Here is a 27,059-nt window from a genome sequence, read left to right on the forward strand (position 1 = left end):
GGAGCGTTGCTAAGGAACGCGAAGCGTCGGAGGAAAACACTAGAAGGCTGAGGCGGCGAGCGGCGGGCGGGAGCGCTCTCGGCTCGATTGGGCACCAGGCTCCGGCCCTTCGGAGCCGCGGGGCGGCCATGGCCACCATGGGCGCCCTCGCCGACTCTCAGGTGCGGTTCGGTCGGAGGACCGGACAACCGCGAGAAGCCCCAGGTGAGCAGGGAGGGGATGGCCTCCTCCCGGACCACCCCGGGAGGCCGGGTGCGGGCTTTCTACACCCGCGGCGAGGTCGGGCTCCAGCAAACCCGGGAGGCAGGGGGAGGGTGGAGAGAAGGAGAAGAAGAAGAAGAGAGAGGGAGGGAAAGAGATAAAGAGAGGGAGAGAGACAGAGAAAGAGAAGAAAGGAGAAAGAAAGAGAAAAAGAGAAATGGGGCTCATGCAGGAACCTCATTTGCGTAGCCACATAGTCACGAAGGTGTAAGCCACAGGCTGCAGGAGCTGGTGAAAGCAGCCTTGGACGCGGCAGGTAGCAGACCCGGCTTGGAGTTTAGGCTTTGACACAAAGGTCTCAGTTGCCAAAAAGATCTTTTTTTTTTTTTTAGGCAGTTGGGGTTAAGTGACTTGCCCAAGGTCACACATCTAGTGAGTGTGAAGTGTTTGGTCTGAGGTCATATTTGAACTCAGGTCTCCTCACTTCAGGGCTGGTGCTCTATCCACTGCGCCACCGAGCTGCTTCAAGGCCCTCATATTTTTTTCTATTGGAGCAAATCTCTAAGATATAATTCAATAAGGTTATCTGTAAAGTTTTAAAGTTGGGTTCAAAAATCACACAAATGGATGAAGGAAACATGACTAAGCAGCAGCTTGTCTGGAAAATATTTGGGCATTTCAGTAGATTGCAAACTTAATGTGGGGTTAACAGTGTGCAATCTATGGTAATCAAGAAAGTTATTTCAAACTTAGGGCATGTGAAGAGAGGCATGGTGCCCTTGGCTAGGGTTCTAGTCTGCCCACAACATTCAGAGCTCTGCACTCAGGTTGATGGATAATCTCTTAGGAAGGACACTATTAAACTGCTAAGCAGCTAGGGTGGTGTCACAAGTCTTGAGATCACATCTTATGAAGGTAAATTCAAAGAACTCAAGATGTTAAAAACTTGGACAAAAGAAGACTTGGGGTGGATGTGATAACTGTCTTCAGTGATTTGAATGGCTGTAATGAACAATCAGATTAATTTGTTCTGCTTGGCTCTGCAGGGCAGGATCTAGAGAGAGAGAGAGAGAGAGAGTGTGTGTGGTGTGTGTGTGTGTGTGTGTGTGTGTGTGTGTGTGTGTGTATGCACGTGTGCGCACATGTGTGCAAAGCACAACCTTTAGGTGCATATAAGGGAAGCCATCCTAGCAATGAGGGCTGGGCTGCCTGAGAAGGTGCTCGGCTCCCCTCACTAGTGATCTTCAAGCACAGAGTGAGGAAGCACTTGCCAGAAAGGCTCAGCGAAAAATTCTTCTTTAGTTCAGGCAGGGCTTAGATTGTCATTGAGGTCATTTCCAGCTCTAAGAGTCTGTGCTGTCTCTTCAGATGGATCATTAATTGTGGACGTCAATGTCAAACACCTCCCAAGTGTTCTATTTCTGTTGAATGTCTCAAAAAGATGGGGGTTGAGTTGATTTCTTTTACAGCTGCATTTGTAAATAGGAAAACTGCCCATATCTTCTGGTCCCAAGCAGAGAATTGCTTCTCCAGGTATGATGGATGGCAGAGGAAGTTGAGTTCCATTATACTCTAGATGACCTGCTTGCAGAGTCTGATCTGGAGGTGTGACATTTGAGGCCACCACTCCCCTCCAGCCTTGTCGAAAGTCCTGATTTTAAGAATAGCTTGTGTGTTCTCTTCTTGCCCAAAAGGCCTCCTTGCTTCTCATTTATTTCTGCTTCCACATATCTGACACACCTCTGCCTGATAAACTTAAGCCCTCCTAAGAAAACATCACCACTGGCCTTTCAAATATCTTCAGTGATTCCCCTCACTGGACAAATATAAAGCTCTCTGCAGTTGGGCTCTGACCTCCCTCACATATCCTGTCTTCCACTGAGGAGGATAGAGTGGCTAGGGAAGGCACTGGGACTGGAGGTAGGAAGACCTGAGTTCAAACTCAGCCTCAAATATTTTTTAGTTGCATGACCATAGGTAAATCACTGAAACTCTGAGCTTTCCTAATCTATAAAAGGGGAATAATAATAGCATCTCCCTCATAGTTGTAGTGAGGATAAAATGAAATCCTGTTAATTCTAAAATCCTGCAATCAATCTAAAGTAAAGGAATGACCATGTCACTCACTCCCTTGCTCAAGAAGTGCCCAGTTGCCTCTAGGATGAAATACAAAACCACTGACATTTAAAGCCGTTCACAATTTGGTTGTTGCCTACCTTTGCAGACTTATTACGCATTGCTCCCCCACCTGATTTCCTCAAGGATGAAATACAAACTGATAAAACCGTTCACTATTTGGTTTCTTTATACCTTTCCAGACTTAATACTAATTACTGCCTTTCCCACAGTGTATGGTCCAGTCAAATTGGCCTATTTGTTGTTATCTGAACATAGTATTCCATCTCCTAGTTCCATGCCTTGGCATTGCCCCCCATGCCTAAAATAGACTTCTTCCTCACATCCACTTCTTAGAATCCCTTATTTCTAGAACTGAGAAGGCAAGTGCTTCTTCTGAGGTAAGTAAATTCCAGGGGTTTTCCCGGCTCTCCCTAAAGTGGATGCCATAAGTCAACTCTGGCTCCTTTATGGACCCATCCTCACACCCATTCCTCCTCCCGGAAAGCCCACGACAAATATGTCATAGCCAAAATTCAGAAGGCAGTTGTTTCAGACATAGCCAGTGTGTTGTTTTGATCTGCTTGACAACACTTACTGGTTACAAAGGAAAGGTGGGTAATGAGAGTAAGGCAAAAAGAGAAAAGAAAGAAAATAGTATCAGTGAAAAAGTTAAACAGAAAATATATACTAAAGAGGGCAAAAGTCGGTTTTGAATGGAACACAGATATGCATTGTTTTGTTATTATTATGTTAAACTGAATGTACAACCAAAAAAACTATTTAGCAGTTCATAATTTTTATATAAAAATATTTTTAGGATATATTACTCCTTGTTTCTTTGAGGTAATATATGACAGTATTTCAAAAAAGCAAAAAGTGCCACTGAAATATAAGATATTTACTTGAAATAGTTGTTTGGATTGTTGTCTAAGTATACTATAATAATCCTTTGTTGGAATCAAAATTACCTTGTGAAGTTTGATTCCTTTGGTTTCTGCCTAATTACTATCTGTGAAACCATATTTTTAAGTGATAGTTGAGGGAGAAATAACAGTGGACTAGGGTTCAAATTCTGCCTCTGTTACTGTGTGACCATGGTCAAATCACTAACCTTCATGGGTCTTCTCAGTTCTCTCTATTTGGAAATATACCAATTGTCACTTTATTTATGGTGCTTCATCATCAGTTGCTAATTTTGTTCACCGGCAGTGAGGTCCAAGTTTTTAGTTTCCCAGTAGTGAAGGCCAGTTTGCATTTGAACCGTGTAGACCATCTGCAATGGCAGTGGAAAACAATACTTCATTCAGTTCAGCTAATCAGTCAACAAGCATTTATTAAGTGCTCACTGTATGCCAGGCACTATATTAGGGATACAAAGAAGGCCAAAAACCAGTCCACACTCTAAAGGAACTTACAATCTAATGAGGGAGACAACATTTAAAAATTAGGAACGTATAAGATATGTTCAGAGTAGATAGAAGGTAATCTCAGAAGGGAAAGAACTAGTAGCTAGGGCACTGGATTGGGTGATAAATTTGTTTAGAGTGAACTTCAAAGGAGGAGAGGTTGCTTGAGTGATGATGATAATGGGAAAGTCTGAAAATGGCAATAAGGAGTAATATGATTTCTCTCCTGGGACTAATGAATTGGGGAGTGTGGGGAGAAGGTATAACTAGTACTAGAAAAGATGACCAGGGATGCACTGTCATCTGAGGAAAGCCAGGTTTCTCTGAATGCCAAAAGATGTAAAGAATGTTAGAGAGACTTTAGCAGATCTAAGAGGAAGGAAAGTTTGTTGATTACAAGGATTACAGAGTGTACAAAGGAAGGGAGAGGCAGCTCTGAAGTAGGACATTGGAAAGTTAGGGTTGAGGTAGATAGGGATAAGATATGTATTTGGGGGTCTGGGCTTGGTTTATTTTTTTTAGGCAGTTCATGATTCCATATTAGTGGTACTGGGAGAGTAAAGAGGGGTTAGACATTGCTAACAATTGGGGAATGAGTCTAGGCAGAGTATCTTGATGAATGGGAGTAGCTGTGCTCTGTATACTTCTCTCCTCTGGTAAATACCTTGCTGATAGTAGATGCTTAATGTTGAAATGACCCGAGTAATTCATTTCCCTTTCCTATGTTCTTGTTAGTCATGTTCCTTTCCTTCTGAGAGTTGCCAGCTCACTACCCATAACTGAGACTGCTCAGCTCTAATTTATGTCAGAAGAGGAGTCAGAGCTATGTCATATACCAAACTTCCTGACTGTAATAAATAATTTTTCTTAAACTCCATGAACTTCTTTAAAAAGTATCTAAATGTGATACTGATAATGAGAACTAAGGGGCATCGAGGTGGTGAAGTGGTTAGAGTACTGAAGCTGGAATCAGGAAGATTGATCCTAAGGAGTTCAAATCCAGCCTTAGACACTGTGTAACCCTGGGCAAATCACTTAACCCTGTTTGCTTCAATTCCTCATCTGTAAAATGAGCTGGAAAAGGAAATAGCAAACTATTCCAGTAGTTCCCAAAAATGGGGTCATGAAGAATGAGACATGTATGAACAACAAGAAGAACTAAGATAACAGCAAAAAAATTAGCTTAAAGCCTTTCTGTACATCATAGAAATGTAAAATTTTGGGAGAAAAAATTTAATGCATCTGGAGAAAATATTTTACCTTTAACCTTTTTTTTTTTAAACTCATTAGTGGAAACTGATTCCTGGACTGACAGCCAAATTCCATGTGGTACTCTTTTACCAAGTGGAGTAGATCTTTGTCAAGTTACTATACTTCCAAATGATGAGTGGAAGAGAATTCAAGATAGCCTTGACAAGTTGAGTAGAAAAGCAGCTCAGCTTCGTGCTGAAAAGAAAGCAAAGAAAGAAATGCATTTAAATTCCCAAGAAATGGTGAAACATTGGGCCAATACTTATGCAGTAAGTAATAAACTATATAGACTGCATAGTCATTTAAGAGTTACTGTTGTTTACAAGAAAAATTATGCAAATTTATTGAAATTCATGTTATTCATTTAAAGAATTGAGTACCTATTAAGTACAAGCCAATTCAAGTTGGTTGCTCTGAGGAGGCCACTTATGTTCCTCAGACTGAAAGTTGTGCAAGCCTATTCTGAGGGATACCAAAACCCCCCCAAAGGTACAGCCTTTGCCCTTATACATCTTATAGTCTAGCAGAAGACATATCCCATGTATGCAAATAACTGTACATTATAATGTGAAGATTTAGTACCAGAGATCAAAGTGCTATAGTGGTTCACAGGAGGGGGAGATTACTGGAACACTTCTCTCTGTTGTTGTTGAGGAGATAGCATTTGAATAGGGAGTTGATTAATGATAGAAGTTAATGGATATAGGCATTCTTTGTAAGCAAAAATGGGAAACCATGGGGAATGCTAAAAGAATAAGACATAGTATGATTTGACTCCTGTGAAGAAGATTAGTGTGGGATAAGGTTGTAAAGGAAGAAACAAACCATGAAGGACTTTGAATGCTAGATAGGCTAAGGATTTCAGGTTTTTATTTGGCAGATAATAGTGAGTAGTGAAGTTTTCTGAATGGGGCTGTACATATAGATCTGGGAGTCATCTACATAGAGATGTTAATTAAATTCATAGGAAATGATGGCAACGTTGAGAGAAAAGAAAACAGCTCCAGGACAGTCTTAGTGAGCATCCAGAGTTAGGGGGCATGATATTGATGATGAACCAGCAAAGAAGACTGAGAAGGAATGGTAAAATAAGTATGAAGAGAACCAGGAGAGAGTAGTGTCATGAAAACCCAGAGAGGAGGGAGCATCAAGGAGGAAGGGTGATCAGTCCAGTATCAGATACAGCAGAGAGGTCCAGTAAGATGAGGACTGAGAAAAGACCATCAGATGTGGCGATTAAAAGAACACTGATATGTGGAGAGCAGTTTTAGTTTAATGATGGGGTCTGAAGCCAGACTGCAAAGGGTCCAGGAGTTAGTAAGGGAAGTGGAGGCAATTAGTGTAGACAGCTTTATGTAAGACTTTGTCTGTGAAAAGGTAGAGAAAAATAGGACAATAACGTAGGTAGGACCTACTTTTTTTAAAGATGAGAGAGAGGGGGCTGTTTTGAAGGCAGTAGGGAAGGAACCAGTAGATAGAGAATGAGGTTTTTGAGGGTGGAGATATAATTGAGGGGGCAATCTGCTAGAGATTTTCTCTAGCAGGGAGGGGATGATATTAAAGGCACACAGAGAAGTTGGCCTTGGCAAAGAGAAGGTCCATCTTATGGAAGTCAGGGAAGAGATCTAGACTAAAGATAAAGATTTTGGAGTTATGGACATAGAGGTGATAGTTGAAGATTTGGGAATTAATGTGATCATTCAGGGAGAGAATGAATGCAGGGAGATGAGATAAGAACTAAAACAGGATCTTAGGGAATGCTAGCATTAAGGAGGCCAAATGAGAGCCGGTGAGAGAGGTGCAGGGAGCAGTCAGTTCATCCTGGAGTTCAGTATACTGAGTGTTTCAAAGAGGGTAGGGTCCAGTGTCAAATTCAACAGAGAGGTGAAGGAAAAGGAGGGCTGAGAAAAGGCCATTGCATTTAGTCTATTGAGCTGAAGTGTTAAAAAGTCCAATTAATTTTTATCTTGAGTCTTATCTAAGGTATATTTAATTACTGATGTCCTTGTTATAGATAGGCCTTGAATAGAACAGTGAGCCTACACACACACACACACACACACACACACAGGTTTATATAGACAAGAGCATTAAGATTAATGACCCTTTGACTCAGCAATACCACTTCTAGGTCTGTGTCCCAAAGAGATCATAAAAACAGGAAAAGGTACAAAAATATTTATAGCAGCTCTTTTTATGGTGGCAAAGAATTGGAAATTGAGGGGATGCCCATCAATTGGGGAATGGCTGAACAAAATGTGGTATATGAATGTAATGGAATACTATTATACTATAAGAAATGATGAGCAGGCAGACTTCAAAAAAACTTGGAAAGACTTACATGAACTGATGCGGAGTGAAATGAGCAGAACCAGGAGAACATTGTACATAGTAACAGCCACATTATGGGGTGACTGACTTTGATAGACTTGACTCTTCACAGCAATGCAAGAATCTAAGACAACTGGGGCAGCTAGGTGGCACAGTGGATAGAGCACCAGCCCTGGAGTCAGGAGGACCTGAGTTCAAATGCAGCCTCAGACATTTGACACTTACTAGCTATAAGCATCACTCTGGGCAAGTCACTTAACCCCATTGCCTAGCAGAAAAGACCAAAAAACAAAAAAAAAAAACAAACAAAAGAATCTAAGACAACTCCAAAAGACTCATGATGGAAATTGCTATCCACACCCAGAGAAAGAAATACTGAGTCTAAATGCAGATGGAAGCATACTGTTTGCCTTCCTTTTCCTTTGTTGTTTTGTTTTATTGCTTCATTCTCCTGGTTCCTCCCATTAGTTCTAATTGTTCTTTACATCATGACTAATGAGAAAATATGTGCTTAACATGAATGTATATGTGAAGCCTATATCAGATTGTACACCATCTTGGGAGTGGGGAGAGTTGAAGAAGTGGGAGGGGGAGAAGATTTAATACTCAAAATCTTATGGAAGTAAATGTTGAAAACTAAATTTTAAAAAAAGATTAATGATCAGAACTTAATTATGAGCCCCAGTAGGCCCAGTTGAAATATTAATATTCATAGAGTTGCTGACTAGTTTTATCATTTGACCCTACTCAGCTCCATTATGTTTTTCTGTAGACCAGAATTACATTATTTCATATAAAATCAGGAAAACGCTTTTAGTTTTGTTTCTTGTGTAGTTCATATTTGACCAGATACACTTCTTGAGTTGTATATCTTCTTGATAGAGCTGTTTTTCCATTTTTTGAAAGATGCTGTTTTCTGTACGATAGCTTTTTAATGACATTTAAGATATGGGATGTTGTGGCCCATTATTCTTAGTGGACAAGGAGGGTAGAGAGGCGAGAGAATTCCAGGTAAGGGAAAGATCTGTGGGTTCTTGTGCTGTTATTAGTGATTAGGCTTTTTGAGGCCAAGGGAGGGGGCAAGTGTCAGAAGCACAGGGTGTTGTAGTATTTATCACCCTAATGTCACTGGGGAAGTAATGGAGGGTGGATAAGAATTAGAACTAAAGCTGGGATGTAATGTTCTCACTTTTTTTAGAAGTTGAATCTTCCAGCTGGACTCATGAACAGGTCCAAAAAGATGCTAATAAGTCATACAGATACACAATAATGGGGTAAAAAAGTACTTGGTTCTCTGTAACAATTAAGAAACTTGTTGAAAAAGGCTTAAACATTTAGTAAAAGACAGTGTAGTTTTGTGGTTGTGACTACTAATTGATAACGTAGCTATGATGATGTTTGCCCACTTTAATAATGTGCATTTGACTTTGTTTCTCTACTAATTAAATTGCTATTGTATTCTCAAGTCATTAAAATTTTTTACATCAAGAACATTTTAATTACTAAAATAATTACTTCAGCTAACCTTGTGTTTTAGTGACTAACATAAAAATACAATAAAAATCTGTAATGGAAATTCCAAATTGGGTTGTGTTATTTTCATTCTTTTCTTTTTTTCTAAAATTCTGGAAAATAAATACTGTTTTTATTTCTTATAGGGGATGCGAAAACAGAAACTTAAAGCTAAGGAGTTTCGTGCACAAGATGAAGAAAATGAAAGGCAAAGGATTGACATGGAAGAAGCGTTGTATAGAGCACAAGAAAGAAAAAAGGCCATTGAAAGTGCAAAAATCTATCAATATTACCAGACAGATAGAGTGAAGACTTTCCATGTACTATCTCTGATTCCTTGCTTTTCATATGTATTTACTATAACACCTGTACATATTTGAGCATTATTTACATGACATTTTGCACATTTTTTTGTATAGAGTGCACTTCTTCTTAGTAAAGTTCTAAAAGAGCGAGACGCTCAGATTCGGTTCCAGAAGAGCAAAGTAAAAACAGATGCAAAGTGGGAGGAACAGTTGAAGCGAAATATTGAAAAAGCTTTTCGAGAGGAACAAGAAAAAGCAGACAAACGTCGAAGTGACAGAATGGCACTTGCAAATGATCATCTTAAACAGTATGTGAGATCAGGCTGTTTTTAATACACTCTTTCTCTCCTGATATTTTTCAGTTCTTTGTTATGAATTGTTTTCAATAAACCTAATGCAAACAGGATTATAATGTTCATATATGATGTTAAGTTTGTGTAGCCTAGGAGTCTTTTATCCATAATTTATTTTTATTTTTAAGATTTCCCATCTCACCCAGGCTGGAAGTATATAGCCCACCCAATTCCACTCTCAGTTGGCATGGAAGCTTTGATTTGCTCTATTTCGGATCTGGGCAGGTTTGCTTCTCCTCAGGCAACCTGGTAGCCCTTCCACTCTTGGTGTATCAGTATATGGATTTGAAACTCAGTGCATTGTTGATTAGCATAGCCCAAGGTAACTCAAAACTCCCTTGCTCAAAAAAGATTCATCAACCTCAACCTTCCCAGTAGCTGGGATTAAAGCTGTGTACCACCATGCTTGGTTTATCCATAATTTATTGCTGAATTTCTAGTAATGCTTGAGTTTCGGGTCCCTGTAACTGCTTTGGTTGGTATAGGAAGAAGGAGATTGAAGAAGAATGTTTCTTCTATTTTTTTTTTTTAGACACAGGGTCCACCTTATACAAAATTCTAAAATAGACAAAGCTTATATTTGGCTGCCTTTGCCCTCCTTTACTGTGCCTCTTCTAACTTCTTCCTTACCTTGAAGCACCCATTGTTCTTAAAATTTCATTAAGCTTTGTATTGTGATCCCTTATCCAGGATTACCCTATATCACAAAAATGTTCTCTCCTCCAAAATTACCTATTTCTTCTCCTATCAGTCAAAATATCCATTCACTCAGGATATCTCTCTAGATATTGAGATAAGCAATCTGATTTAATTAATTGACGCCAATATACTTACTAGCATACTTCCTAACAGTATTTGAATTTTTTAAAAATATAACTCATTATATACTATGACATTCTGATTCTGTCTGCAGGATATTAGAATATCACAGAATTGTTTTTAAAATATTATTGGCAATTTGTCTGTGGTACATGTGCATTTCTAATTTTAACAATTTATAAAATAAATATAATTAGTCAGTCTTGGAAGGGGATGAGTTACTTGAGAGAGAGAAAGAGAAAGGAGAGGGCCCAGAGTAAAATCTCAGTATACACACACATTTAAAGGGCAAGAAGAAGGTGAGCAGCCAGCAAAAGAAACAAGAGTGGTCAGAGAAGTAGGACATATGAAAACCAAGAGTACAGTCATGAAAGTTCAGGGAGATTATATTGAGAATTATGTGTTGTCCACAGCACCAAATGCTGCATTGGATTTAACAATACCAACTTTGGATTTAGCAATAAGGGGGTCATCAGTGACTTTATTATTTATTTATTTATGTGGAGTGTTTTAAAGAATTAATTTATTTTGATTTCTCAACAATCACTTCCATGTGCTTTTGAGCTTAAAATTTTTCTCCCCCTCCCTTCCCACCACCCTCTCCAAGATGGTGCACAATCTGATATAGGCTATACATTTACATTCCTGTTAAACATATTTTCCCATTAGTGATGTTGTAAGTAAGAATTAGAACCAATAGGAGGAACCACCAAAAAGAGCAAACAAAACTCAACAGAAGAAAAAAAAATAGCAAATAGTGTGCTTCGATCTGCATTCAAAGTCCACCGTTCTTTCTTTGGATGTGGATACCATTTTCCATCACAAGGCCTTTGGAGACGTCTTAGATCCTTGTATCATCAGGGGCTTTAGAGAGCTGTTTCATGAGAGCAACAGGATTGGAAGCCACATGGAAGCAGTTGAGAAATAAGTTGATGGCAAAGTGGAAACAGTGAATGTACACAGCATTATTTCTAAGAATTTAGTAGTGAAAAAGAGAAAGAGGAGAGTTGGAGAGAAATGAAATTGAGAAGGGAGTTTAAATGACTTGTCCATTATAAATGCTACCAGTTAACCATCTTGCCACTCAGGTATTTGTCAAAGAAGTTGGACGGAATCGGAGCTCAGTTGACTCCTTTTGGTTTGGCATTACAAGTAATATAGAGAGAAAGCCGCTTTCAACTTGGGGTAATTCTGAGGGCCTTCCCCCTCGCCCCCCCCCCCCCGTTTTGCCTGTAAAAGTATTTTCAGCTAGTGTTTTAAATTGGGAAGTTGTTTAAAGTTTGCTGTTTTCCAAAGAAAAAGAATACATTTTCCTCTTAATTTTGATTCAGAGTAGACTATAATCCCCATAAATACTTTTTTTTTGGCGGGGGTGGGAGCAGCTAGGCAATGGAGTTAAGTGACTTGCCTGGGGTCACACAGCTAGTAAGTATCAAGTATCTGAGGCTGGCTTTGAACTCAGATTCTTCTGACTCCTGGGCCAATGCTCTATTCACTGTGCCACCTAGCTGCCTCTCCCCCCTGCCCCCCATAAATACTTAATAACTAGTTTTCTTCTCATTCTTTACACTTATTTTTTATACTCTAGAATGAAGGAGCGAGAAGAGGTGGAAGAACAAAGGAAAAGAGAAGAAGAAAAAGATGCCAAAGAAATAGAAAAACAGGCTAAATTACATGAATTAGAACTGGCAAAGAGACAAGAAAAGAAGGAAGAAAAGATGCTTGAATGCAAGAGAATTCATCTCGTAAGGAGAAAATACCTCCATTATTTAGAAGTGTAAAAATAAAGCTAACTGACTGGCTTATGTCCTGTAAGCCAAAACTGGGAAGGAGAGGATAATTAATAATGTTGAGGCTGATAGGAACCCAAAAAGGGCATAAAGGAAAACTTCATACATTCCTGAGCCTAAATCCTGGCTATAGTTAGCATACTTTTTCACTAAGAATCTGTAGTCTCAAAATTAGCAATCAGAATGCTTTCTGGTGTTTCCCCAGTGGTGTTTGGCAATCACAGAATCATGGATTGTCCAAGTTATACATACACATAGTTCTGTAGATCAACTTCATTTCTTATCTAATCATGTATACCATGTAAAACATGTAAATGTGTAAAGAACAATGGACTTGGCTGCCAAAGATCTAGGTTCACATCCCAGCTTCTTGTTAGCTAAGTAACCTTGCATGAGATTACCAACTAAACAGCCTCTGTTTTCTCATCTATAACAGTTTTAACCAGATGTCCTCTAATGTCTAGTCTGTGATTCTTTATAGAACAAAAAGTATAGTAAAAACTTAGTTATCCAGAATACTCAGGAAATGAATCATCTTAGCTATTTGAATTTTCTGGATGACTGAGGGTTTTACCCTTATTTTTAAGAATGAAAACTTTTTTAAAAATTTAGATTGTACTCTCAAATGTATTATGCATATCTTTGTACACGCGGAAAATCAAAAATCTTTTAACTTTCATTTGGTAATTCAGGGTCATTATTATGCAGATATATTATTCTGTTTGGTAAAAAATATCTCACAATTTATTTTGAGTTGTGTAAGGCTATTCGCTCCTATATTACATGGCCCCAAATTGCTATACTTTTTGGCTTAGGGTCTTAAAATTTTTCTTTCTATTCCTTTGCTGTCAGCTGTCACTGCTTTCCACTTTCGGTGTGCCTACCTATGACAATTCTTTTATCCCCTTCTAATTCTAAGCAATCAACTTCCTAGAATTCTGGGTAAAGTAAGAGTAAATAAACAAGTCTTGAAGGTTTGCCTCTTATGGATAAAGGATATTAGCTTTAGTATGTGAACTTTGTGATATTTGCTTTGGCTATGAAGAGAGCTTTTTTTGCTTTTCTTCCTAGTTCTTAATCAGGTTGCTTCCTTCTGATAGGTAAAGTGGTGCCATATATGGTACCTGAGCTGGAACTTTATGATAAAATTTTAAAATGTGAATCAATGTGTTTATGTCAATTTTTAGATTGTTTTAGGTAGTAAAATTTGTTGATGATAACTTTGGGGAGAGATTTTTCTTTTATTTTGAAGAAATAATGGAAATACTCAGAGGAGTAACTACACCGGAAGAGAGAGTTAGGAAATAGGAAGTGGGAGAGGATCTTAAGCTTGGTTCCTAAGTGGGGTAGAAATAGAGACATAAATATTGGCCAGACAGTCCTTGAATTGAAGGAGAACTTACAAAAGGAAGAGACTTCAGCTCTCATGGAGATAGGTTTATTTTGCATTTTTTTTAAATGGAGAACTACACATTTTGGGGAAAGGGGGACTTTAGACTCAATAGGTTAGTTTATAATAATGTGATTTGACCTGTAAATAGATTATCCAGTTGTTTCAAGCAAGCCCCTAAAAAAAAGAGTGAGTGATCATTTGTGTGAGAAGTTCCTGGCATGGCTAACAGTCGAGTCTCCAGTCCGTAGGAAAGGAAAGGAATGCTAGAAAATGGGAAGCTACAATATCTCTGTTTTCACTGTCTAATCTTCACATATACAGAATCTGGTTCCCATGATGACTTCTTTCTTTCTGTATTATCTAGTTTATAATCCAGGGGGCTCCAAACTTCAAATCGTTGTTGATTCTTTTCTCTCCTCCAACTTTTGTATCCAATCAGTTATCAAATCCTATCAATTATTTCCCTAGTAATGCCCCTTATATCCTTTTCATTAAGCTCCTTTGCTGTGGTAGAAACAAAAAAGACCTAGTCTCTGTCGTCATGGACTCTACAGTCTTACTACAGAAGTAAGACCTACAAATCTAAAGTTAATTAGCAAGAAGAGTTCAATAGTAAAATCACTGAAGATGTCTCTTCACAAGGCAGTACAAATGTTAACTCATAGTTTAGATAGTTAAGTATAAGGAATTCAGAAAAATAGATCACTTGAGCTGTAAGAGTCAGAGGAAAATTTCATGATAGGAGTTAATGATGGAAGTGTGTCTTGCCACTAGACGCAGATGGCTCTGGAGGAGAGAGTGAGGCTGATGACTTTGCACAGCCCTGCCTCACTTAAATCCAATTCACTTGCAAGTCAAGACATCACCCTTCTAATGTCATTGGCCTTCTTCAAGAATGAAGAAGGAACAACAGTAACAACAAGAATGATTTCAGCTGAGTCTTGAAGGAAACCTGGAGAGGAGAGGGGGGAGAGCATTCTAGGCATGGGAGTTGATCAGTGAAAAGGGAATCAGGAGATGGAGCACTGTGTGTGAGGAACAGCAAGGCCAGTGTTACTGGACTGCAGAGTAGACAAAGGGAAATAACATAAGAAAACTGGAAAGGTAGAAAAGGACCAAGTTTAAAGGGCCTTAAAAGCCAAACAGACTTTATATTTGATCCTGGAGGCAGTAGAGAACCACTGGGGTTTTTTGAGTAAGGTTCTGACATGGGCAGACCCACACTTCAGTGGAGGATGAACTGGAATGGGGAGACACTAACCAGCAGGCTATTGTAATAACACTATGTCCGAGATGATGAAGGTTTTGCTGTAGGGTGGCAACTGTGTGAGTGGAGAGAAGGGAACACAGAAGTGACAAGACACGGCCACAGATTGGTTATGTGGAGATGGCTTTTTGAGTTAACCAGGTTCATTTTTCAAGTTATTAATCCTAAGCCTTTACCCCTTATACCCCGACTTAAAACAGGGTTCTGGATCATACGAAATGTGTTCTTTTTTTTTCTCCTGCTACATGTACCCCTCATCCAAAATATCCTCTTTCTAGAATCCAGTAGAAAGCTACCCTGTCCTTCAAGGCTTAACACAAATAACTTCCATCATGAAATTTTCCTCTGACTCTTACAGCTCAAGTGATCTGTTTTTCTGAATTCCTTATACTTAACTATCTAAACTACTTTGAGTTAACATTTGCACTGCCTTGTGAAGAGACATCTTCAGTGATTTTACTAGTGAACTCTTCTTAATGGTTAACTTTATGCTTTGTAGGTCTTACTTCTGTATTGAAACTGTAGAGTTCATGATGACAGGCACTAGGTCTTCTTTTTTGTTTCTACCACAGCATCGTGCCATGTTGATACAGGTGTTTAACAGGTAACTTTTGAATGGATGATGCTTCTGAACCATAAGAGGGCTTGAATTTTGAACCATTAACCAGTTGGGCGACGGAATTTTGTTGTTTCATCTGCTTACATCCTTCTTGTCATTTAGGTCACAACATTTTGGCCGCAGTTTTTCCATTTGTAAAATGAGGGGGCTGGACTAGGTTGCCTCTCAGGTCCCATCCAGCTCTAGCCAGATGCTTCTTTTTGCAAGATGGCAGGCAAAAAGAGGTTTCCGACATTGATAGCTTTCTTATAGTAGCCTGTGGCCATGAAATTATGAATACTAATAGGAACATTAGTTCATCTTTTCATCTTTTGTTATAAAAAACTGAACTATTTAATGTTCTTTTATTTTTTCAAGGAAACCATGGAAAATAGAAATATAATCAGAGCGATAGAGGAACAACAACGAGAGGAGGAAGATGAAAAAATTAGAAAATTTGTCAAAGCAAAGAAGGGTCTGGCAAATATTAGAAAAGAAAAAGATGCTGAAACTTACAAGTAAGCTACACTTTAGATAATTAAATGGTATCTGAAATAATTGCTTTGTCAGTAATTGTGAATATATGATAATGACACATAAGACCTAGAATAGCCGTAGTTGCTTATTATACCGGTACATAACTGGACAGTCTTAAGATGAAAGTACTTGGGTTGTGTCCAGGCCAAATTGTAATTTGGAGAAATGAGCCTGATTGGTTTTTCTGCTTATCTTTATAAGCAGGCCATGGGAATGGTTGGTAGCATAACATATTTTTGGTAATTCGGATTATCACGGATCTTTGAGTTGGAAAGGAATGTTAGAGGTCAGGTCACTTACTTACCTGATTAAGGAATCACCCTTAGAAATTCCTGATAAGTCGTCACTCAGTCTCTGCTGAAACACTTCCGATGAGAAGAAATTCACTATTTCATGAGTTAGCTGATTCTATTGTTGAACAGCTCTGCCTGTTAGAAAGTTATTTTCACTATGTTTAATATGATTGTACATGTATAGCCTATATCAGATTGTTTGCCATTTTGGTGAGGGGGGAGGAAGGGAGGGAGAAAAAAAATTTGGAACTCAAAATCTTATAAAAGTGAATATTGAAAACTGTCTTTACCTGTAATTGGAAAAAATAAAATACTGTTAAGTGGAACAAAATTAACAACAAAAAAAAGAAAGTTATTTTCACTGTGAGCCAACTTTTCCTCCATATAACTTCCTTTCATCTTTGTTCCTAGTTTTTTCCCTTAGTTATAAAAAAAAAAGTCTAAGCCTTCTTCCTTTCTAGCCAGAAGCAATTTATCCTGCCTTTGAACTCTCAAAGTACTTTGTTTATCTTTCTTTATGTACCTTCACTTTATTTCTATTTTATATTTTTGCATAAATCGTCAGTTTCTTTAACTAGACTATAGGTTCCTTGAAGGTAGGGATCATATCTTTTTAAAAAAATTTTTTTTAAACTTCAAAAAATTTTTCTCTTTTAGGCAATCAGGCAATTACTACTTAATCTTTTCTTTTTAAATTAAATTTTTAGACATCACTAGGCGCAGTGGATAGAGTTCCAGCCTTGGAGTCAGGAGGACCTGAGTTCAAATCTGGCCTCAAACACATAACACTTACTAGCTGTGTGACCCTGGGCAAGTCACTTAACCCCATTACCTAACCAGGAAAAAAAAAAGAAAGAAAGAAAATTAAATTTTATATTCAGGTCTGTATTCTCACTTTTCCCCTTCCCCAGTTAAAAGCAAGAAAAACAAAATCCCTGTTACTGAAGTATAATCAAAGCAAATTCCAGTATTGGCCATGTCCAAAAAAAGTCTCAATCTGCACTCTGAGTCTATTACCTTTGTCAGGAAATGGTTAGTATATTTTATCTTGAGTCCTCTGGAATTGTGGTTGGTCATTGTGTTGATCAGAGTACCTAAATCTTTAAAAGTTTTTTGTCTTGGCAGTACTGCTGTTATTGTATAAATTGTTCTCCTGGTTCTGTTCACTTCACTGTGCATCAGTTCATACAAGTCTTCCCAAGTTTCTTTGAAACCATGCATTTCATCACTTCTTATAACACAATAGAGTTCCATCATATACACCATAACTTGTTCAGCCACTTGCTAATTGACAGACCCCTCCTCAGTTTCCAGTTCTTTGCCAATATAAAAAGAACTGCTATAAATATATTTTGTACATATTGGTCTTTTTCTTCTTTCTTTGATTTCTTTGGAGGAGAGACCTAGTAGTGGTATTGTTGGGTCAAAGTGGGAACCCACTTCAGTAGCTTTTTGGGCATAGTTCCATATTGCTTTCCAGAATGGAGGGACCAGTTCATAGGTCTACCAACAAAGATTTAATGTCCCTGATTTCCCACATCCCCTCCAGCATGTCTTTTTTTGTCAACGTTTCCAATCCTATGGGTGTGAGGTAGAACCTCAGAATTTTAATTTGCATTTTTATGTTAGTGATTTAGAGCATTTTTTCATATGACAGCTTGGATTTTTTTTCCTTTAAAAACTGCTTACTCATAACCTGTGACCATTTCTCAATTGGGGAATTTTTATTCTTATTCTTATAATCTTGGATCAGTTCCCTATATATCTTAGAAATGAGACTTTTTTCAGAGAAATTTGCTGTGGTTTTGTTTTTTTTCTCATTTGTTTACCTCTCCTAATTTTAGCTGGATTGGTTTACTCTGTGCTGGGGACCATGTCTTTTTTTTTTTAATTATTGATGTCATTTGTTTTTATATTACGTTAACTTCCAAATAAATCTTTTCCAGCTCCTCTGTTCAACTAACTGTCCCTTGTAACAAAAAGTAAGAAGCAAATAAGATAAAGAAGCAGTTCAGAAAAACTAATCAACCCATCAACCAAATCTAACAATATATACAAAGTTTTCCATACTCATGGTTCTTCACCTCTCCAGTGAAGGGAGAGAGGTGCATTTCCCATGTCTTCTTTGGAGACACACTTGGAGATAGTGTCTCAATAATTTTTGTGCATAGTGGCTTACAGTTGGAGGGTACTCAATAAATATTTGTTGAATTGAACTGAATGTATAAAGGGTTATGAACCTTTCCTCTTAAGCCTTCTTTTTTGTTGGCTAAAAATCCTTGGTTCCTGTAACCGTACCTCATATGTTAGATTTTTTTTTTACACTTGTGGGAAATAATAATGCGTTTTTATACATCTAGGCCCAAGGACTATGAAAACAAAAAATTAAGCAAAATTTCAGTTTGGCCTCTGTGCCCTGGAGTCCCACATGGTATAGACCTTAGAATTAGGGAAGGCTGATAAAGAACATCATGAGATATGAGGGAGTGAGATCTCTTTTTGTGTAAAGGGAGAATCAAAGGTCCTACCTTCAGGCTGCTTGGCAGGTGATAGGCTTATACTAGTGGGATCAACAGAAGACCAAAGCCAGATAGCCCACTCCCCACCACAACCTCCCCAAGCCTAGAGGAACATGCCACCAACTGGAGACCCTTAGCAGCTACTTTCCCATTCATTTGAAACCAAAGAGAAGATAACTATACTCCCTTCTCCCCTACAAATTTAATCCCAGTTATTAGGCCTTCAGGGTAGCTATGTGGTGCAGTGGATAAAGTACCTAGCCTGGAGTCAGGAAGATCTGCATTCAAATCTGGACTCAAACATTTTCTAGCTGTGTAACCTTGGGCAAGTCACTTAGCCCCTGTTTGCCTCAGTTCCTCATCTGTTAAATGGAGACACCTTGGAGAAGCAAACCACTCCATTATCTTTTCCAAGAAAATCCCATGGGCAAGTCCATGGCATCACGAAGAGTTGGACACAACTGAAGGACTGAACAACAGTTAGACAATTAGCAATAAGTTTTGTGAATGGACTGTTTCATTTTTCTGGTATGGCCATAGACTTATCATAGAAGTCAGCCATTTAAAGAGAATTTACTGCTAAGTGGTGTGGGAAAAACAGATAAGCCCCCCAAGCCCCAGTTTGGATACTTTACAATTACACATTCTACTTTAGAATGTTGTTTGTTTATAAACCTTATTTCACATATCAGACTGCCGGTACCATGAAGGCAGGGACCAAGTTTTACACATCTTTGTATTATTCATAATACCTCATATACTAGCTTGTACACAGGTTCTCAGAAAATATTTAGTGCATGAATCACATATTTTTATTTTAAAAGTTTGGTTTTGCACAATCTGTAAGATATACCCGTCCCCATTAATTGTAAGTGTGATTGAATATCAAACACAGACTGATAGTCATTCTTTCAGAACTTTCATAGTTCTCTAAAAGGAAACATCTGTGTGAAAGGGGAAGGCAGCAAGTACTCAGGCAGCACTCAGGATGTGCCAGGCACTGTGCTGAGCACTTCACATATATGATCTCATTTCATCTGAAGAATGTTTTTCTGTGAAATTTTTATAGTCAAAGTCTCAGATCATAGGATCATTTATTTATAGATGTTTAATGGGAAGGAAACTTATAGATCATTCAGTCTAACCCCATTATTTTAGGCAAGATTATATGTTGTAGCCTGATATGGTGTTTTCATCATACTCACACCTGTGGATTTATGGGTACGCACTAAAGGATCTTCCCACTTCCAGGTTTCCATTGGTTTTCCTATATATTCAACAATAGTCTCCTTTAAAGAAATATACCTATTGTATTTATAAATATATTCACATGGTCCATATTTGTTGGGAGGCCATGCTAAGGTGACAGCATAATGAAAAATTCAGGACATTCAGGACACACTAAGGACCTTGGGAAGTGGGGGGAAAAAGAGTTGTAAAGTACTTAATGAGGCTTTTTATGGACCAAGTAATGTAAAGAACAAGGAATTTGAAAATGTTCCAGATTCCTTAATTAAATTACAGTAGCTCCCTAACAAGCCCATCCTTACCTATTTTTGACAAGTTATGGCAATTCTATCGTAGGCTGATGGAAGAACGTAAAGAAAGGATTTTTAACTTCCTGAATGAACTTAATAGAAAAAAACTTGACAATGAAGATGAGCTTATTGCCAGAGATATTGCAGAAGCTGAGGCTGAAAAGGTACAGGCCGAAAAAGAAAAAGAAGAAAGAAGGAAAGCAAAAATAAAAGAGATTGAAGAATATAGAGATGCAGTGGTAAAGTATTCAGAGTATTCTTTTAAGAAAAGTTGAAGTGTCCAGAGTTAGGAATGGGTAAAATAATTTTCCTGCAAAGCTAAACTTTAAAAAAAAGCCCTAAGTTATTTTTGTACTTCAGAGGTAATATAACATTAATAACTTAGAAAATTGTGGAATCCGTCATAGAACATCAGAGCTGGAATGAACTTTAGTGATCATCTCCTACTACAACTCATCATTTGGTAGTAGAGAAAACTGAGGGCCACAGAAATGATGTGACTAGGCCAAAACTCAGGTCTTTTGACTCCTAATCTAGGGTTCTTTTCATTACGATATGTCACAGTGAGCTCATTAGGGGAACTGGGAAGAGGGGGGAGGTCTAGCTTCCTCCTACCAGTCTGATCATGAATATGTAGTTTTTGTAACTGTTTGGGTTTATTGTTTTGTTCAGAAAGAAAAAAAGGGGCTGCAGGAGCTCTCTACTCTCATCAACCCTAAAAACAAACCCTTCAGTTGAGGTTCCTGCCTTCTGAACCAAGGATTATGTAGCAGAGGGATGGTGAACAATATGTCTTGGGTGGTCTAGGGAAACTCCTTATTCTTGGCACTTCAGGGCTAGTGCTTTGGATTCTGGCCCTCCAAAACATAGTCCTATTTAAAATGTCAAGGTATTCATAGCTATTAAATTAATTTAATACTTTAGAATTAACAAAATATAAGAAAGTATGATTGTCCAAGTAAACATTTTATTTAAATTATTTAGAAAAACTGTAGGACAAAATAATTTTTTTTCAATTTGAAGTATAAAATGAACACAGATGTCTAATTTGCATAGCAGTTATTTATATGTATATGTGCTTATATAAAGATTGTGCTCATGGTCCATCTCAAAGGTAGCTGTGATATAGTAGACAAAGCACTGGATTTGGAATAAGGCTTATTACCCCTCCACAGTTGCCTGGCTTTGTGGGCTTGGGCAAGTCCATCCCTCTAGTACCAGGTTTCTTCATCTGATTTACCTAAGGTTAGGAATATTAAATGATAATGTATGTAAAACTGCTTGTAAACTATAATGCATTATATAAATGACAGCTATCCTAAAGGTTTCTTTTTCACCACTGGGATGTATTTGATCCATTATTCTTGAGTTTTACATGGAATTAGGAGACCAGACCAGACAGACAAAGCTAACTGACCCATATCGGAATCAGCCCTCAGACCATGGCTTCATTATCACTGCACTATTCAAGCAGGTTCATTTAAAAACATTGCCACATCCCAGTGGCTTCTGCCTTTATCTCCCCACCACAGCACACTCATTAGAACTCTTGGTTGTAAGGAATAATCCTTGGTTGCAGTCTAGCAAAACAAATCAAGAAAATATTGGCCATGTCTGAAAATGTGTACTTCATTCCACACCTCTAGTCCACCACTTCTGTCTTGAGAGGCGGGAAGTATACGTCACTATCGTGAACTAATCATTCTAGTCATGATTAATTACTGCATTAATCATAGTTCTAAAATCTTTCAGTCTTTTGTTTCCTTTACATTCCTGTGGTCATCATGTAAATTGTTCTTCGGATTTTGTTTTCTTAGCTCTGTATCAGTTCATATAAGTTTTTCCAAATTTTTCTGAATTCTGCAGTCATCATTTCTTATGCTGCAATAATATTCCAATACATTCATATACTATAATTTATTCATCCATTTTCCCAATCTATCCAATTCTTTGCTACAACAAAAAGTAGTGCTCTAAATATTTTAGCATATATGGGACTTTTCCCTATAACTATCAATGATATTGCAAGATCAAAGTATTGTGACTTTTTCAGTATAATTCCAAAAAGCTTTTTAGAATTATTGTTCCATCCCATAACTGCCAAGTGTGTCTGTCTCTCCATAGCCCCTCCAACACTTACATTATCTTTTGTTGTCTTTGCCAATCTGATGACTGTTAGGTAAAAACCTCAGTTATTTTAATTTTCAGTATTAAATAACTGAGTTAATCACTCACTAACAATTAGTGGTTTAGAACATTATTCTTATAGTTATTGTTAACTTGTATTTCTTTTGAAAATAAGCAAGTTCATTTTTCAGGCAACTGGCCACAGATTTCTCTTTCTTTCTCCTTTAGTTGATTGAAAAATTGTTTTTCTTCCTGTACAAATCTAGATTGAAAGTAAAAAGGAGCATAAAAAGCAAGAAAAAAAAGAAGCCGAAGAAACTCTGAAAGCTCTCATTAAGGCAGATCAATTGTTTTGGAAGCACGAAAAGGAAAAACAGCGAAAAGCAGATGAGGAAAAGAAGGAGACACAAACATTCATCATTCAGCAGATAGTAATTATGCAAATATTCTTATCCCTAAGTGTTTTTTTTCTTATTAAAAAATGCACACTGTCTGGCCAAGTAGCAGGAACAGCATGTCTTTCTTTGTCTTTCCAAGTACACTGACAATATGTTATATTTTCTGGGGAAGATTGGGAGGGACTGAGATTTTTTTAAAAAAATTTTGTTTTTTTTTTGGGACTGAGATTTTTAAACTAAATGACTTATAGCAGCAGTTTTGATTTTATAATTATTTTAACTAAATTGAAATTCCCATGCACTGTTAATTTTGTAAGCTGAAAAATAGCATGTTTCTCATGCTTTTTTATACTTGTAAGCTTTTTTTCAGCACAAAACTACAGAAAACATATAAAGTACAGAGGGCCATGAGATTCCTGTCCTTTGATTTGTTCTTTTCCCATATGTCCCTTAACATAGACATGAAATTGGGGAGGAACCTCACAAGTTCCTTTTCTGAAGCAAATTGTGGTAACAGGGAAATTTAGATATGCATACCAGGGAAATCTGTACCACTTGAATACATACATGCATACATATAAATATATATTTATACACACACACACATATGAAGAAGATGCTATCTACCTTCAGAGAAGGAACTGATAAATAGAAGTATGCATAGTATGACTTTATACACACATACACACACATATGTGTATATGTAGCTATGTATATATATGTGTGTGTGTGTATCTGTGTCAAATGGTGGCCTTCTCTAGTCCAGGGTGGGGAGACAGTGAGACAACTTGGAACTTAAAATGTAACAAAAAAATAAATTAAAAAAACTTTTTAGCAGGGGAGTGACATGGTCAGATCAGAATATATTAGTATTGCAGTTGTGCAGATGTATTGGCAAGGGAAATCAGGAAACCAATTGAGTAGTCCACACAAGTGGTAATAAGGTTCTGATCTAGGCTGGATGAGTGAAAGCAATGGATTGGGTATGAGAGCTGCTGGGGAGGAGTTTCTCTAAGGAATGGATAAGATTTGGCAACTGATTGGGTAAAGAGGATGTGAAAGAAAGAAGGAACTTGTGTAACTGAATTTGATAGTAGTGTTCTTAGCAGAAATATAGAAGTTTGGAGGAAGGTAGGGTTTAAAGGGAAGGTAAATTAGTTTAGTTTGGGACATGTTAAGTTTGAGATGTTTGAGAGAGATTATCCCACATGCAATTGGATATGTGGGACTTGAAATCAGGAAAAGTATCAGGATTGCATATATATAGAATTAGGAGTTATCTATGTAGAGGCAACAATTAACCCATAGGAGCAGATGAGATCAGCAAAAAAAGAAGGTATAGTGAGATTTGAGACCCTAGGACCTAACCATGAGTGATGCTCACATTTAGAAGGCAGGAGGACAGATAGATGATTTTCCAAGGAAAATGAGAAATGGTTGGGTGTGAGAAGGACCAGGAGAGAACGGTGTCATAGAAAGAAGCCAAGAGAGGGAGTATCCAGGAGGAGATGGACAACTTTGTCCAAAGCCACAGAGAGGTCAGGAAGGATGAGGACTAAGAAAAGGCTGTAAAATTTAGCAGTTAAAGAACATTGGTAAAGATAGTTTTATTAAAGTAGTATGTTGAAGCCATTGAAATGAATTGAGGAATAAGAGGTAAAGTAACTGAAGCAATAAGTATGGATGATTTTTTTTTCCCTAAGAGTTTGAGTGTGAGGGTGAGAAGTGATTTAGGAAAATAGTTCAGAAGGATGGCAGGGGTAAGTAAAGGTTAAGGATGGAGATGAATGTTTTTGTAGGCAACAAGAGAATGAACAGACATGGCAAAGTTTAGGAAGATAGACAGAAGGAGAACTCGAATGATGGAAAGAGTTTGAATTAAGGACACTAATGGAGGTGTTGGCCTTGGCCTGAAGCAAAGGAGAAGAGAATGGGGGCCAGTGTCAATGGATTGGTTAGGGGGAAGGCGCTCTTGTCAGATGGGCTCAGTTTATTCAGTAAAACAGGCAAGTTCTGTTGAGGGGCAAGGGAGGGGAATGTAGGGAAACTGAAGAGAGAAGAGGTTTAGAATTGCCTCTGTGAGGAGTGTGGTAGAGCGTTTCAGGGAAGAATAAGGTATTCCATATGTATGTATATGTACATGTACACACAAGCATATACATATATACACACATACACATACAATGAAGTATATACAGTGAGGGCCCAGTTGAAATAAATTTGTAGTAGACTCAATAGGCATATTTGTATGACTTCCTTCACTTAGATAAGAACAGAGGTTTTGAAAGCCTTAAGATTATAGCTACAATTTTAGTTGGTACGTATCTTTAGAAATTTTAGAAAATTTCTGACTTGCAGCTTAAACTCATAATAGGCTTGGTATATAGTCAGACACAACTATTTTATAAAACAAATTTAATTGAACTAGCATTCTGATTGTGTTGGCCAATGTGTAATTTCTCTCTTCTTTTTCAAATAGGCTAAAAAGAAGGTTAATTTAAAAGAACAAGTGGAAAATGATTTGGAATATTACAGAGAGACTGAAGCTCTTGCTCTTGAAAAGGAGAAGGAATTTAAGCAATATGCAAGAGAAGTCATTGAATCTGAATCAAAGTCAACTAACAATATTTACCCTCTGTTAAGAGCTGTAAAGTTTGGTCCTGGAGGTGGTCGAGGCCTGCCTTTTATGGAGAGAGGTGGAATCAGGCCCAGCTATCAGTCAAGGGATTTCTATGGAACCCAACTCCCTAGTTATGCCTCTAGGAGACCAGTGGAAGTTGATAGTATTGGAAGGACTAAAGGAAGACTAGGTTTTACATGGTAGAAATCAAATTTTATTTTTTTCTTTTTAAGGAGGACTTTGTCTCAAAATTTTAATGCAGTTGACAGAAGAGGTATTTTCACTGTTTATGTCTTTGAATTACAATCCTATTAAGTACTACTATAAATAAAATGACTTCATTGAAATACTGCTGTTCTTTGTGTGATATTGATGGACTGTTCAAGTTATACCTTGAAACATAAAGCCCTTAATATCATTATTCTGAGTCAGATTCTTTTAATTCAAGTAGCCTCTCAAGTAGAATAGGAATCAATGTAATAAATTGTTTGGAATCCTCTGAAAGGCCTTTATATTTTAAAAAAAAATTCCATACATTATGACAAGAGCTGGAAATATTGTTAGGGTAACTCCAACCTTTGTTAGGCTTGGAGCAGGACTATCTGATTGGTTGATGAACTTTTTCTCCCTCACTTTGCTTTTTTATCCTTTGTTATAAGGAATAGCTCTGTGGGTAAGGGAGAGAGGAATGTTTTAAATGAAGAACCTGATGTGAAAACAAAATATATCAATAAAATTTAAAAAACTAAATATGAATTAAAAAACCTAGAAAATAATGGTAATGTTAGGTCATTCTGGTAAAGGGATGAATTAGCTATGACTTCAGTGAAATAAAATTAACTTGACTGTGTAAAACTTAAAAAAAAACAAACCTTTGCACAATGAAAGGCAATACACCCAGAATAAAAGGAAAGGAAAATAGTGAAAGAAAAAAAATATCTTATGCTTAAACACTTAATAATTCTTACACCTAAAATTTATAACAGATGGATGCAAATTTACAAAAGCAAAAGCCATTCATTCTCCCAGTAGATAAGTGGGCAGAAGATGTGAATGGACAATATTTTGAAAGTTCTTTAGAAAGCATTCTAGCTTACCTCTGTGTTTCTGCCTAGGATGTCCACACCTATGATGATCTCACCTCTATCTATGAGAGTCCTTCACTTCAAGACCCCAATTTAGAAGGTTCCTCCTATGGCAAGCCTTTCCTGATCCTGTAGTTAAGAATCTCAGTTTCTTCAAATGATCTTTCTTCAAAGACGGCTTATCTTTCATTTTTCCTTTAGTCTTTGTATCTTAGTGCCTTTTGAATTTAATTGAATTGAAAACTATCATCCATGAAAAAAGTTTCAAAATATTTATAACCAGAGAACTGCAAATTAAAGCAAACTTTGAGATTCCACTGATACCCATCAAATTAGCAAAGATAATAAAAGACGATATTCAATACTGGCATGGCAATGGTAAAACAGGTAAATTATCATAATGCTGTTGGAGTTAAAAATAGACAATCTTTTTGGAAGATGATGTGAAACAATCAATAATATTACAATAATACACAGGCCCTTTAACCTAGTGTTCTCACTATTGGGATTATAGTCCACAGAGGTTGACAAGAAAGCCCTATGTTTAAAAGCAAAAATATTTCTAGTAACACTGGGTTATAGCAAAAACCAGAAATAA

The 27,059-nt window shown here is 37.5% G+C and overlaps 1 protein-coding gene across 2 annotated transcripts; it reads left to right on the plus strand.

Moving 5' to 3' along the window:
* Positions 1-33: 33 nt before the first annotated feature.
* On the plus strand, positions 34-25,725 carry CFAP210 (cilia and flagella associated protein 210). Of its 2 annotated transcripts, XM_020990928.2 has the most exons (9): positions 34-204; positions 5,016-5,245; positions 8,966-9,139; positions 9,239-9,432; positions 11,885-12,041; positions 15,723-15,862; positions 20,278-20,470; positions 22,625-22,789; positions 25,236-25,725. In XM_020990928.2, exons 1-9 carry the CDS (start codon positions 129-131, stop codon positions 25,578-25,580), a joined length of 1,674 nt encoding a protein of 557 aa, XP_020846587.1. In that variant the 5' UTR covers positions 34-128; the 3' UTR covers positions 25,581-25,725. The 2 variants fall into 2 exon arrangements, with proteins under 2 accessions (XP_020846587.1, XP_078003105.1); XM_078146979.1 differs by lacking the exon at positions 5,016-5,245.
* Positions 25,726-27,059: the final 1,334 nt, after the last annotated feature.

Source organism: Phascolarctos cinereus, unplaced genomic scaffold, assembly GCF_003287225.1.
Source record: "Phascolarctos cinereus isolate Bilbo 61053 unplaced genomic scaffold, phaCin_HiC Scaffold_726;HRSCAF=1367, whole genome shotgun sequence".
Taxonomy (NCBI): Eukaryota; Metazoa; Chordata; class Mammalia; order Diprotodontia; family Phascolarctidae; genus Phascolarctos; species Phascolarctos cinereus.